General features: G+C 36.1%; 1 protein-coding gene across 7 annotated transcripts in view; it reads left to right on the top strand.

The window, feature by feature from the left end:
* Window positions 1–14017, top strand: part of LARS2 (leucyl-tRNA synthetase 2, mitochondrial) — a 134046-nt gene that overhangs the window by 73172 nt on the left and 46857 nt on the right. For all 7 annotated transcript variants that reach the window (XM_048299538.1, XM_048299561.1, XM_048299549.1 and 4 more), the window contains 2 exons: window positions 1705–1794; window positions 5961–6104. In XM_048299538.1, coding sequence (XP_048155495.1) covers window positions 1705–1794; window positions 5961–6104 — 234 coding nt within the window. The remainder of the gene's footprint in view (window positions 1–1704; window positions 1795–5960; window positions 6105–14017) is intronic.

The raw sequence follows: 14017 nt of genomic DNA, 5'->3' as shown, positions 1-14017 counted from the left end.
TCTGTTGCCTGTAGTGGCATCACACTGGCTCAAGAACTGTTGTCACCCTATGAAGGGGGGGGCAGAACTACTGAATGTGCTTAGTTGCAAGAGATGGAAATCAGATTTTTATCAAGTGGAGTTTTTTTCAGTGCAGAGCAAAGGGTTTTAATCAAGCAACTGTTTTTCATTACTAGGTCTTCACATGCTGAGCTGAAAACTTGCCATTAAATGTCTCTTTCTGATCTTGAAAGCCTCTCATACACACTTTTGAGGCACATCTATTCAAAGGTCACATTAATTGTTAAAAGCAATGTTTCAGCACTGGAATATAAAGTTCAAAGCAACTAGAATATAAAGTTGTAGAAAAAGAATAAAAATTTTCTGCTAGAGCATTTCAGATGTCACTTGAGTAGCAGATGATATTGCAGGAGTTGTGTGTAGTGGGAAGCTAGGATGATAGGAAAGCCCACGTGAAAGACATTTCGCATTTGGAGCTATTTCTGATGCTTCATAACTACTCCAAATGGAATAAATTTTATCAGTGGCTTACTGATAAAGTTTTTATCAGTAACTTTAAAATCAATAGATGTTTATATTAATTTGAAGTTCAGTGTAGAAGCCATCTTCCGCTTCAAGCAGGTATGTGGGTTTCCATTGCACCTGTGAAACCTGTGTTTGTGTTGAGAAAACATGGAGTCTGTAATGATGAAATCCATTAGTTGTCTTTGCATATTAAGATGCTTATTTTAAATGCAGTTAGGTTTTTTTAAGAACAAACATTTACAATATGGAACTTTGTAAGCAGTTGGTAAGTAGCTTATTTTTTAATTATCAGAGTTCACTAAAAATTTAGCAAATGTTTTCAAGTTTTAAAGAAGCTATCCATGATATTGTTGCTTGCTGTTCTCTTAACTCCCATTCCTGCTTCTTATGTTGTCTTTTATTTTAATCTGTCTTTATTTCCTTCATAACAGTCCTCCTTATTTGTGACTTTTATGACTCATTTTTTCCATACTTTAACCTAGAGCATCCTCCTAACTTGAGCTCCCTTGCCTTTTGGAACAGTTGCTTATTTGACCTTTGAATGTGAGGTATCTTTCCTGAGTCTTTCATCTTGAAGTTCAGAATCTTATGCTGTGTTCTATCCTGTCTGCCCCACACGCTCTGTCTGCCAAGCCTTGGTGCTGTTCCGCTGTCCTCCTGCACCCACATCTTCAGCTGCAGGCTCCTCACTCTGCCTGCCTCACATCAGCCAGCTCCCTGCTGCCTCTGAGCATCGACAGCCTGTGCTCCTGCTTCTCATTGCTGAGGAACAGGGGAAAAGGCAGCCTGGCTAGGATGGCTTCTTTGAGAGAAGTCTACTTTTTTTTCTAGTTTTGCTGTTTCCCTGATCAGGCAGCTGTGATCACTTCCATTCATCTTCTGTTCTCATTTCTATAAGCTTTAATCTTACAGAGTTTTATATTCCATGTTAACAGGGAAACTTTTCCTTGTGCATTAAACCCTCACAAAGCTCATGTTCTCTGGTTTTGTGTACAGGTGAATATCACTCATTGTGAGCATTATACAAATATAAATGGGTTTGAATAAATTATGCATGAGTACATGTATAAATGTTTACTCTGTAGAATATATTATACACTCCTGGGTTAATTGTTTAAGTTAAAACAACACAGGAAAATACTCAGAGTGAGGAATCTTTATTTTATTTCATTTCTACAGGAGGTAACCACTTGCTTACCAGAGTACTACAAATGGACACAATATCTCTTTCTTAAGCTTTTTGAAGCTGGGATAGTGTATCAAAAAGAGGTAGGTGCAAAGTTTGACCTTCAATATTTTGCAGATACACTAATTTAGGTCACTCATGTCAGTGGCACTTTTCTGGATTGTCCATTCACAGTCATAAAGTGATTGTGCTCTGTTAGTTTTAAATCACTCTAAAATAGAATTAATTATATATATAACAGAATTTTCTATGTAACAGTTTATAACTAACTAACTAACATGAATGGCCGTTGTAGCAAGTCAAGTCAGAAGTGTTTATTGTCAGAGATTTGCATTGAAATGCAGGATCAGAATATAGCTTTTAGTTGTTTATTTCCTGGCTTTAATATAGAATTTTCTAGATTTTATCTTCCCTTGTGGAAATATATGACATTGTGGTCATTAGGAGTCTCTTCAGCAGTGAGATTATTTACCTGTATAACATTATTGTGATACTGTCTCAGAACTGATGGTGTTGGATAGGGTAATTGGAGATTAGGTGCATAACCATCCTATTACTGAACCCTGTTTGTGGTCTCCAAAATATTAAAGAAGCATGAGATGTCATAAGACTATCACAGCTGTTCATCAGTTAGTGCTACATTAAGAAATTATAATATTTTGTAAATAACATGTATCAGGCTATCTGAAAAGTGAAGGTTTCAGTGTTTCTTAAACATAAGATGAAACAAAGATGTTGAATGAGCAGTCTGGAGAACTCTATAGCCAAGGCAACACAGTTCCAAAATACCTGAACAGCTGCACTTTAACAAGCAGCAATTTAGTGAATGTTTCTAACTTAAAACGGAAACTAAGATTTCTTAAATATGCTTTGATATTTCATTTATATTCTATAGAAACCAGGAAACCCCATAGGATATAATTAAGAACATACTCCAATTATTCTCTGAACCTGGAGAAAGAGATTGATGGTGAAAGGTAGCATTTAGGATGGCAGGGTGTTACTGAGCTATTTTTCCTGTTTGCATTTGTATTCAGAGATCCTTAATGACAACAGCAAAACTCCTCAATATTTAATATATTCTAGTATGCTGGATTAGGGTTTTTTCTTTTTTTTCTTCTGTAATTATTTTTATCTTGTAATAAAAACATTTAAACCCCTAGCTTTGTTATAACAAACATATTTTTATTTGTAAATTTCTTTGCTTGACAAGTGAACCCAAGTGAATCTGAAAAGTACAAGGCTTGCTGCTTCATTCAAAGTGGGAATGATATACAAAATAAATTTCACATTCAGGCTCCAAGTACTGTGGGATCCTGGAGGTGTGTTTGGATACCAGTGATTGAATCTACTTCCAACTTCCATCTGCTTTCAAGTCAAGGATCAGTTTGAGGACTTAAATCAGCATCTGTCAACCTGTAGGGGATGTAATCTCTGGTGGATATGAACCAGTTGCTTTTTGGCAGGAAACAGATGGCAGAAAGAGCCCATAACCCTGGGTCTCTTTGAACGGTCATATATACTTAAAGCATATATTTGTCTCATGTTGTCAGTGTATCTGCAATGTGTATTAAGCAGTACTTTTGCACAGCTTGAAGTCTCCTGTATTACAATTTCATCTTGGGTACAATTCATAGCCTTACTGTGACAATAAGAATAAGGCAAGTAGAGCGTTAGCCTAGTTAAAGCTCTGTTCTAGGAGTATTCATGTCTGTCCAGAAATTACCCTGGCTGGGAGACACAGGCTCAGTATGTTCAGGAGCTGCAATTACGGAGGATTTACAATGTCTGTCTGAGTGCTGCAGCATCCAGAGGGCACCTTTATTCACCATAGCAAAATCCTCTCTCTTTTTCCTGCAGTACTCATCTAGTCAATATACTGTAGAGGTTATTGCCCTGGCCAGGTGTGAGTATCTCACTGAGGTTAATACCTGCCCTGACTCTGTAACTTCCATCAGATACCGGTAATCTGTAGGGGACCCAGAGACAGCAAGCCTGGAGATAGACACTTAAACTTTAGAGACCTAAAGTTAGACAAGATGAATCCTATCTTAAAAGCATATGGTCTACATTGATATAGTGAGGAGAGCGAGATAATTGGTGTGCTCTGAATGCTTTTGCACTATGCTTTCTTTGTGTAGATGACTTTTAGCAGCTTCCTGGGGTCATAGCTTCAGAGGCTGTCATTGTCAAGAAGTTGCCTTTGTGAGGTACAAGTAGGAACTAAAGGTTTCATTTATTAGCCAGGTTCTAGATATTGGTCAAAAGCTTGTGAGAGATGGAAGGAACAAAATGTAACAAAAAATTCATAGACGAGACCTTTCAGCTGACGATTTTTTAAATTCACATTCACTTTATGCTTTGCAGGATTTATTTAGATATATCTTTATGAGTCGTAACAGGAAGATTTGTTATGCTAAATAATTATGTAAATCATTTCAGTTACCTTCTAAAATTTTCACCATAAATTTGATACAATATGATCAAAATAGAAACAGTATTTTTTCTCAACTTTGAGTCACAGCCAGTTTAATACAAGCTTATGCTAATACTGCTTTATGCAACTGGAATTTTATTACTTCTCAGTATTGCCTGATTTATCTCTCTTTAGGTGTTATTTTAACTTTGTGTGGAGTTTTTTCAGAACTTTGTAAATTAAAAGATTATTTTAGAGCCTCGTTCGTAATGTATTACATTATTAGTGAAGAAGCTGTGTTTTCTGAACGTCTGGAAAATAGGTTTGTAATAGTGGAATATATTGATTTCTTTTAATTTCCCAATGAATTTTCATGAGGCTTTTATAAAATCTGGTGTGATGTTATTGCTTAATAACCTGATAAAAGGTAGCCAAAAAGTTAAAAATTTAAATCCCAGTCTGAATTCACAGAAGCTTCATTTGAGTTTAAATTTATCAGTGAATAACTTACATTCATTTAATGATATTAAATTTTTTTTAAATCAATGTAGCCAGACTTTGTGCTCACACAGTTGTGAGCAGTATTTCTAAGCAAGAAACCCCTGCATCTTTCTTTGGCTCTCCTCAGTATAAAATTTGTAAAGTGATTGTGGTATTTACTATTTCTAAGAATATGTAGCATATTTAAAATGAAGCAGTATTAGCTGTTTGGAAACTGGTCAGAAGGTGATCAGTGATAGATGAAGTGAGCAATATAACTACAGTTAGTAATTTTTGACTGAGACACAAAGTTCTCCCCACACCCAAAGAAGTAATTTGAAATTTAAAAAAAATGTTTGATGTATTAGATCTCTATGGAACTGTAGCTACTGTTTTTCAGTCAGACTGATTTAGCTCAAATACTAAACAACACTCAAAATAATAAATTACTCTATTGCTTTGATTGCTTTTTTTTTTTTCTTTCTGGTAATTTTTTCAAGTTAATGTATAGCATTTAATGCCACTTTTGGATGGGATTCTTTTGTGATCTTAGATGCTTTTTGATATATGACCAGATAAATTGTTCAACACTGGGGAAGGGTGAGTTTGATTTTTGCTCCTTTCCCAGTATGTTATGTCTGTTATTTCAGTTGACTCAAAAGCTCAAAAAGCAAGGTTTGTAGAGTTGAACACCAATATTAATTTCACTTTACATTTTCCTTAATGCATTTGTATTGATAAGGAAAGATGATTCCAAAAGTAATTCACACAGTTGACAGAAGTTACATACAGATAATATCAACTCTTTCACTTGAAATATAGTTAACCACTGTAATACTTCTTTGTGATTCTGTCCTCTTAAGTTGGACATTCTTGTTTACTCATCCCCCTCTGTTGCTGCCTGTTTTGAGCTTCCCATCCCCCCTCCCAAAGACATGTGCTCCGAGTTCTTTTGTTCCAAGCGCGGGCACCCCTCAGTCTGACTCAACACTTTTCAGTTAGTAATGAAGAACTTTTAAGCATCAGACTATGTTGTTTGCAGTATAGTCAGTTGGAACTTACTTTATATATAACAGTCAAGCAGTCACGTGTCAGCCTATCTGCTAGCATGATCAGTCTAGGCAAACCTTGGCAACTGTACTTTTGGGTCTTTTGAGTTCTGAGAAGATGAACATTCAAAACTTTTCCAGCTGAGTCCATGTTGCTGAATCAAATGGAGGTTTTAAAAATATAGGAAACTCGGGTAAACTTTCAAGGTATGTTTCTGGGTAATTCATTTGGCATCTGTAAAGTAAGTTTCTGGTTCTTAACTAGCCGCTGAAAGTATTTTTTCTTCCTGCAATTTTTTTTTAGGCCTTGGTTAACTGGGATCCAGTGGATCAGACTGTGCTAGCTAATGAACAGGTGGATGACAATGGTTGCTCGTGGCGTTCAGGAGCAAAAGTGGAGCAGAAATACCTCAAACAGTGGTTTATCAAGACAACTGCTTATGCAAAGGTATGAGACTACATCTTTTGGAAGTTATGGTAGCACTTCAAAGATGTGACTTTTTGTCCAGAAATATTAATCAAGCTGAATGTGGTCCTTTATAGATACATGTTTCAATAATATGTAGTTGCATAACAATATGTGTGATCTATCCCTGTGTATGTGTATATATATAAATTATTGTCCCTGAAGTCTTTCTGTTTCTTTAAGAATTCTTTAAGAATTGTAAGTAATTGGTGTGGGATTAAGCTTTGAAGAAATCAAAAGGCACAAATTAGAGGTGAATGAATCAATTCTGCATTCACACATTAGTGTCCCGTATTTACCATCAAACGCTTTTCTGCATATTTGAGTGTAGAGCTGTGCAAAACTTGTTTGCCGAATCAACCTATTGGACTTGTGGGCATTTTATTAGCGATGGAGTACAGCCTGACACCTAGCATTCATTTCCACCTGTGTCTGAACCATAGTTCTTTTAACTGTTTTTTATTGAAGATTCATCTGGATCTTCTACTTCATACTCTACTCTATTTGATTATCTGCAATTTAAAATTTTTTTTCAAGTTATTCAGACATCCTTTTTTCTTATGAGCTCAAATTTTGATTGTCCTGGGACAATGTGGCTTCCACACCCAGGAATTATTCAACAAAACTTTTGGCTTTATGCTCTCTGAGATGAAAATATCAGCTTCCTATCATGTCTGGGTGAAGTTTTTATTCCCTCTGTGTATTGAGACCCCAAGTACAGATTGAGAAAGTTATTCCCAAGAAAATATTAAAAATTCGTCTTTGATCCTTTTCCCAAGTCTCAGATTCAAGAAACCAAATTTCCACCATCATCCAAGGAGAAGAAATCTGTGTCTCTGTCTAGGTCTATTCATAATAAGGAGAAAAACTTTAGATATCTTGCCTGATGCTTTGATTCTTCATACGCAGAGAGGTACTTGACATACATGTTTTTTGATTGTACTGCCTGTTCTGGCAGTAAGGAGGGAACATTTGCAATAGCTGGAGGAAAAATGGAGCATGTCTGCACAATCACAAAATAAACACAATGTTCTGAGCTTTTCTTTTTTCAGTTCCTTTTCATCAGATTTCATTATGACCTTTGTGATATTTTAGGGTCTGTCCTAACTCACTGTTTCCCTCAGTTTGAGGCTGGAGATTCATTGGAGTTTCTACCTTTACTGATATGTCTTTTGTCTATTGTCTCTGTACAGGTTGTAGGAAGCAATGGCTGGTATTTCTGGTCTGTACACATGCTGGTACCCAATTACTTATGTCCCTTTAAGAGGGGTGAATCAGCCATAATTTTTTATTCATCAAGACCAAAAGACAAGATTGAGGAGCTTTTCAGTAATCTTGAGAACACCCTTGGTTTATGGAATTATTACCTCTTGCTCAGTATCCACCCTCCACTAGGAAGGATTTATCTTTTGTATTTAGTCTCTTACCTAAGAAATGCTGTTACAGGAAAAGCACAATCTCCTGGGCAGATTACATCTCCATCATGTCATTCCCCAGTAAGCAGACTAATCTTATGATAAGAAGGAGCTTTTACCTCTAAAACACCCTGTCATCTTCCCCGCAAAGATTTCACCTCAGGAGACTGCCATGTTCCCTACCTACGTGAAGGGCAAACATGCAAGTGACCTTTTGTTCTTGAACATCTTAGTGACATGAATAAGAGCTGCTTCTGCTTTTCATTTCAGGAAGAACATTTGTATCAATTCCTATTCTTTTCTGTTCATGATTGATATTCTGTAGGGTCTGTGCTAGCTGATACAACCAGATCGATGAATGATGCCATACTGCTTCCAGCTCAAGTGCTTTGGCAAGCATTACCTTCATGTTCTCCTACTTCTTGTACAGTGACAGATGCTACCAAGAATCAGCAGGTGGTTTGGATTTTCCTTTTTACTCACCCTCCACTCACTCCTATTTTTGTTGCTGCGGTTCTTTTTAAGCAGTCTCACTCTGCTTCTTTTGGCAAGGCTTTTAAACATTTGGTTGTAGACAGGGAAAAATAACTTCCCCCCAACCCCAAACTTTCAAATAAGAATAGCAGGTTACCAGACTCTGCTATATGAAGTCCAATATCTGATAGTAGATGGATTTCATGCTTGGAAGATTAAGACAAATAAAGTCTCTTCTTTGGTAATTTTTTTCTTTCAAGTTGCAAGAGATTAGATAACATAGCATGTTGCGTTTTACTTTCTGAAGAAGACTTTTTTGGCCATATGACTCTGAATGGCCCATGAACTGCAAGCCACAACTGAAGACAGTCCACTGGAGGGAGACTGTATCTGAGCTATTAGTGGCAAAGTATTTCAGTCTCTTAAAAACTTTGTGTGCACACTGACATAATCAGGAAGCTTCACACTAGCATTTGACAGGAGCCAAATTACAGATCTGAAATGCTACAACTTCGGCTTCTCTTTCTGAATAATTTGACTAATTATCCTCAAAACATCCTTGCACAGTTCTTCATTCCTTATGGTAGTCATGCCAGTACTTCTCCAGGAGTGGTAAGAGCCATGAATCCTTCCTCCTAAGCCTGTTTCTTTTGTCTCCTTTCTTTGGATTCAGGCTGTTTACAGTTGATCTGAATCCATATTGTCCTGCATTGTTGAACACCGCAGTTACAGCAACCACTCTTCCCAGCCTATTCCTCAAACCTTCTTCCCCACCTCTTTTCAAAAGCTCTTGCCGGGAGACTGGGCTTTATCGAGAGGGAGACCTGCATTTACCTTTATCATTTACAGAGCCTTTCCTCTTGGAGTGAAGGGTCCAGATCTCATGGAGCTAGTCCTAATAGGTGTGGAGGATAGAGACATTTCTTTAACTCTAAGAAGCTAAAGATCTTTAATTGCTAATACAATTTCATGATGATAACATTAGTGGTGATGATACTTCACTTCAGCAGGGGGGATTATTTCCTGATTTTGAAGACACTTATTTCCATAAAGAGATTTTCCAGGCTTACATAACAGACCAGAACCACTACCAGTACAACGTTGTTTTCCTGAAATTCTTTGCAGTTCAGATATTTGTGCCTCTAATGATAAATTAGTACAGCAGTTCAGTTCTTTATGGATTTCACTTCCCTTTTTCGTCAGTTGTTTGATAATTCATATGCCTGACTCCTGTAAAAGGGATATCTGAGGGGACATTATAAAAATCTGTAATGGGCCTGGGGATTTCAAATCCGTGGTCAACTTGTTTTGCATTAGAACACTAATAGAAATAGAAACCTGCCCTTCCAGAACTTTTCTGGTCCTGAGTCCTTTATTCCCCGTTTCTGAGTCAGTTGCCTGTTGAACATCTTTTCTCCAATTCCAATTTTTAAAAGGTGTCCAGAAGGTTAAGACAAAATGGTGTCAGGTTAGCATGGTCAAAGTCACTCGGATCCAAAGATCTACATTTTCTGTCAGTGTAGAGCAGTGTTTAGGTCTTTGAGCTGTACTGCCAGAATTTGTATCAGAACACACATGGCCCCTTATTTCCTCACAGCTTGGACAAGTTCACAGGCACAGAGCAGATTTAATCCTTCCTTGTGTGAGGTGTTTTTCCTAGGTATGGAAAAAGGTAGAGAGCTAAGTGGATCAGGTTTTCAGTGAGCTGTATGACTAGATTTCTTCTATCCACTGAAGTTCCACTCCTTCTTAGTTTGAAATTAAAAAATTGGAAGTCACTAAGAGACTATCTGAGAGTAACTTAATCCTTGCACCTTTTGGGGAAGACTTGTATTTTTTTTCCAACTTTGGCTACTTTCAGACTTAGAGAGTTAGAATTCTCTGGGTGTCTCACTCATCTTTTTTACATTCAGGCCTTTATCTGGTTTTGGTGTATTGTGGGGAAAGCCACTTGATTCTGGTCACCTTTATCTTGTGCCTTCAATGGTGACTAATATTTCTTCTGAAAAGTTTACAGAAATTCAAGACCAAGTGTCAGAAAGTTTTACCTTCCTTGCCCTTTTTCTGAAAGACGACTCTCTGCAAATCTGTTTCCTATTCCTTCCCAGAGTTATACTTGAGTGTTCTATAAGTTGATTTAGTGCGAAAGTATTTTGAAAAAAAACCACTTTATTTCTGTTAACTCACTCCATTCCTGTGTGGCTTAGAGGAAAATATAAGTATTTCCATAACCTTGTTTCATAGAAAAAGTTCCATTTAAAATACATTTAATTAATCTTCTATCCCTTAATTCTTCATGCAAATTACCAGCTAGCAATAATGGCTGAATATGTATGGATACAACCTATTTTCTATTTGTAGCATCCACAAATTATTTTGTGGTAACTTTTCAGCCTATTTATAGTGTATATTGATGACCTGTTCTAGTCATTGGTGTTCCTCTCTTTTGCCCGTTTATCATTTTATGTTTTCCCTTCTATCTCATGACCTTAATGAAAATAAAAACTAATCAGAGTAATCTTCATCTGCAGTGCTTACATTGCTGGTCAAAAAGCAACCAGGAGTTACATGATCAGTAGTGGTCTGTGAGGTCGTGTGTTACAGGAGTCAGTATTTCATTCCTACATACACTGTTTTTCAGATTTCTGTTGTGTCCAGAGGAATCATCTCCTGTAGATTTGCTTTGATTTCTTTGTTGTTACTACATCAGCTCATATTCCTTTCTTGCAATAAAAATTGCAAACAGAGCAGTGTTGGCTCACATGGAATTTACCATCGGCAATGAGTATTGTTCAAAGGGCAAAAATATTAACTGTGCTTTTAATGCTTAGCAGAAAGCATTCTGCTTCTGTAAAGTAATAAAGTAATTGTGACCCATTTTTTAAACAGTCAAGTACATATGAAATGGTCTAGCAGCTTTTATGGATTTTTAGAGAACATTTTAATTGTCATTTTTCTTTTGATGTATTTTTTTGGTAAAACTATAATGCCTTAACTGATGGCATTATTATTCAAATTGTTGTCTGTGCATTTAAGATGTTTAAGCTAAAACATTTAGTTGCTATGGTTACCCTGCTGAATTGGTAGACAGATTCATTGGGAAAATCTATCTGTAAATGTTAGTATTTTCTCTGTGTACCTGTAAATTGCTTTTATGAAGGTTTTTATGCATGGTCAACTGAGTCCTCAAATCAGAATTGGCAAGGTTAGTCTTTTTATAGTCCCTGTTCTTCCTAAATTAATTCTATACAATTCTTTTTCACATTTTACTGTACAAAAAATCATTCAAATAGCTGGAAAATAAATAGAATAAAATAAAATAGAAGCAACTTCAAAACTTCCAGTTTTGCCTTAAATCATCTCCCTTTTTTGCACAGCAATAGGATGGTCTGTTTAATTCGAATCCTGGGGAACCTAACCAACAAAATTCTACCGTTTTAATTTACTGTTACCATACAGATAAGTAGTACCCTTTCTTAGTTAATTTTTCTTGTACAGACATTTGGAGATGAGATAATCCCTTTTCATTTTCTGTGGGTTGCAGGAACACAGATGTTGGGCATGGTGCTGACTCTGTGGAGGGAAAACAGCAAATGAACTACAGTTCTTCAGCTTTTCTCTGGCTTTGCACTGCATCTGACAGCCCTTTTGTCTCATCTGAATAGATTTGGAATTATTTAATGTAATTGTGTTTTGCTTGATTTTTTTTATTTTGTATTTTATTTCTGAGATATTAAACAGAATGGTAATGAAATGTAATGAAACTGAAGTACTGCATTTCAGGATGTTAAGTCTTGGCAGCACTTTGGATTTCCTAGCAGGAGGTAATGCCTCATCACTGAGGAGAACTGAAATGCTGGCTCTTTTCATTCTTTATGTGTGATTTTTTTTTGATTCCCACACTTGGAGTCTAGCTCACAGTTGTCTTCTCCCAACTGAACAGGCCTGATAAACCTCGCTTTGAAACTCTTCCTTTTGAGTCAGGCTGAGAGCTGTCTCCTGGACAGGGACCAAGAGCAGTGCTCCCTCAGCTTGCTTAGCTCTTCATTAATAAAAAATGGCGCCTGTTTTGTCAGCTTGGCAAGACAGAAAATTGTTTGTGGATATCCAGATCAGGCTGGTCTTTTCACCTTTGTTTAAACACAGTATCTCATTTGATGGTACAGCAATATAAATTTAAGTTCTTGTTGGTATAAGGTTAATCAAAACAGTGACTACTCTGTACTATTAAAAATTATAACAAATGTTTTGGAGAGCTTTTACGTTTATGGAATCAATTACTCATCACAAAGATATACTTCATTATATTGGAAAGGGAATATCTTCTCTTTGCTAATTTAAGCAGGGAACAGCTCAAGAGCAAATCTGGAGAACAATTCTGGATTTACTTTTTGCTTTTAAGGAATCATTTATTTGCCTCAGTTCTGTGTAATCACATCAGAGGTGTTTGTTGACCATAAATTGTAGGATAAGGAAATGGGAAAACTGCTGACAGTTCAGACATTTATGAGAAAGAATTTTAAGTATACATGGTATCTGTGTAATTGCTCCTCTTTAATGTAGGTTTTCAGTATTCTTCACATATGGGAAATAAAAGTCAAGAGTGACCTAAAAAAGTACAGACAGAAACTACTGAAGGAGAAAAAAAATAGTAAAACAAGAAGATATTAAATACCAGCAGAAGCCGTACCACATAGTCATAGTTGGAACTGTGCAATAGAGTGCAAAATAAAACAGTGAGAAGCCTAGCTTTAATTTCTTGTACTTTAATATATGTAAGTATAATAAGTTGTATTAAATAATTTCATGTAATCTTTAGTTTACGGTTGGTTGCTCTTTTGGGAGTTTGATCAAATAAAGTGAAGGATTTCATTTTAATCCGAACAGAGCTTGGATATTTATTTGACTCTTGCTCAGAAGCAAAGCTTTTAAATTTTATTGTAATTTAGTAGAATGCAATTTTATTTTACTAATTAATTGAATTCTTCTGAAATGCAACCTTTTTCTGGCTTTTTTGTTTTAGTCTTGTTGTTATCTCGCAGATGTGTCAAACATCATTAAAGTGTCTTCATTAAAAAAAGAGTACATTTGACTTTATAGCTTATATTTAGATTTTTCACTTTATTTCATTTACTATCATAGAGGAGTTAAATTACTCTCACTAAGTATGAAATTAGTAGCAGGTATTGATTTACTAAAAATTTTAGTTGATGAAGTAAGAGACTGAATTTTCTAGGGACTCAGCAGAATCCTTCTTTGAACTACAAGCAGAGGGACTTCTGGAGTTGAGATGCTCTTGGGAAATTGTAAAGCACTTATGTTCTTGGATTTTCTGGATCTTTTTTGCCTAACTGAAGTTCTGTTTCTGTCATAATCTTCAGCAGACTAAACAGCTAGAAATGTGAGACCAGTTTTCCACATACAGTGTGTTACTTCTAGTTTCAGGCTTGGTCATCATTGTCTGTGATGAATTTTCAGCAAACTCATCTTGATTTTGTTACTCTCTGATCATCTGAGGTAGTTGATTTTCATCTTCTGTCTGTGCCAGAATTTTCTGTATGTTCTGAAAGAGTAAAGAAATCCTGTGAAACATTGGTTTATCCTCAATCTCCAACTTCTTCAGGTGTAAGAGCCTTTAAGTCATTCTCATCTCTAAACACAACTTCGATTTCTTTGGCTTTTTCCTGAGTCCATCTGACTTTAGATCTGAAAGACTGCCAAAATGTATTTATGCTATTCCTTGACTTGTGTTTAATTAAGATGGGAGTAATTTCTCCTGTAATTAGATGTTTGCATTTGAAGTTTTCTTGTCTCTTCTCAAGTAATGAAAAATGAAAGCAGAAAGACTCTGCTACCTAATGTTTCCAAATTTCTCACTATTAAGTCATCATCAGAAATTTGAAAATTGAGTTTATTTGATAATCTTATCACTCTTTGCTTACTGGATTGTAATGCTGCTGTTGTTCTTCGTCCCCTGCAGACTCCAACATGGTTTTACTTTTGTTT

Source organism: Corvus hawaiiensis, chromosome 1 (assembly GCF_020740725.1).
Source record: "Corvus hawaiiensis isolate bCorHaw1 chromosome 1, bCorHaw1.pri.cur, whole genome shotgun sequence".
NCBI lineage: Eukaryota > Metazoa > Chordata > Aves > Passeriformes > Corvidae > Corvus > Corvus hawaiiensis.
This window is presented reverse-complemented; position numbering and strand designations above follow the sequence as displayed.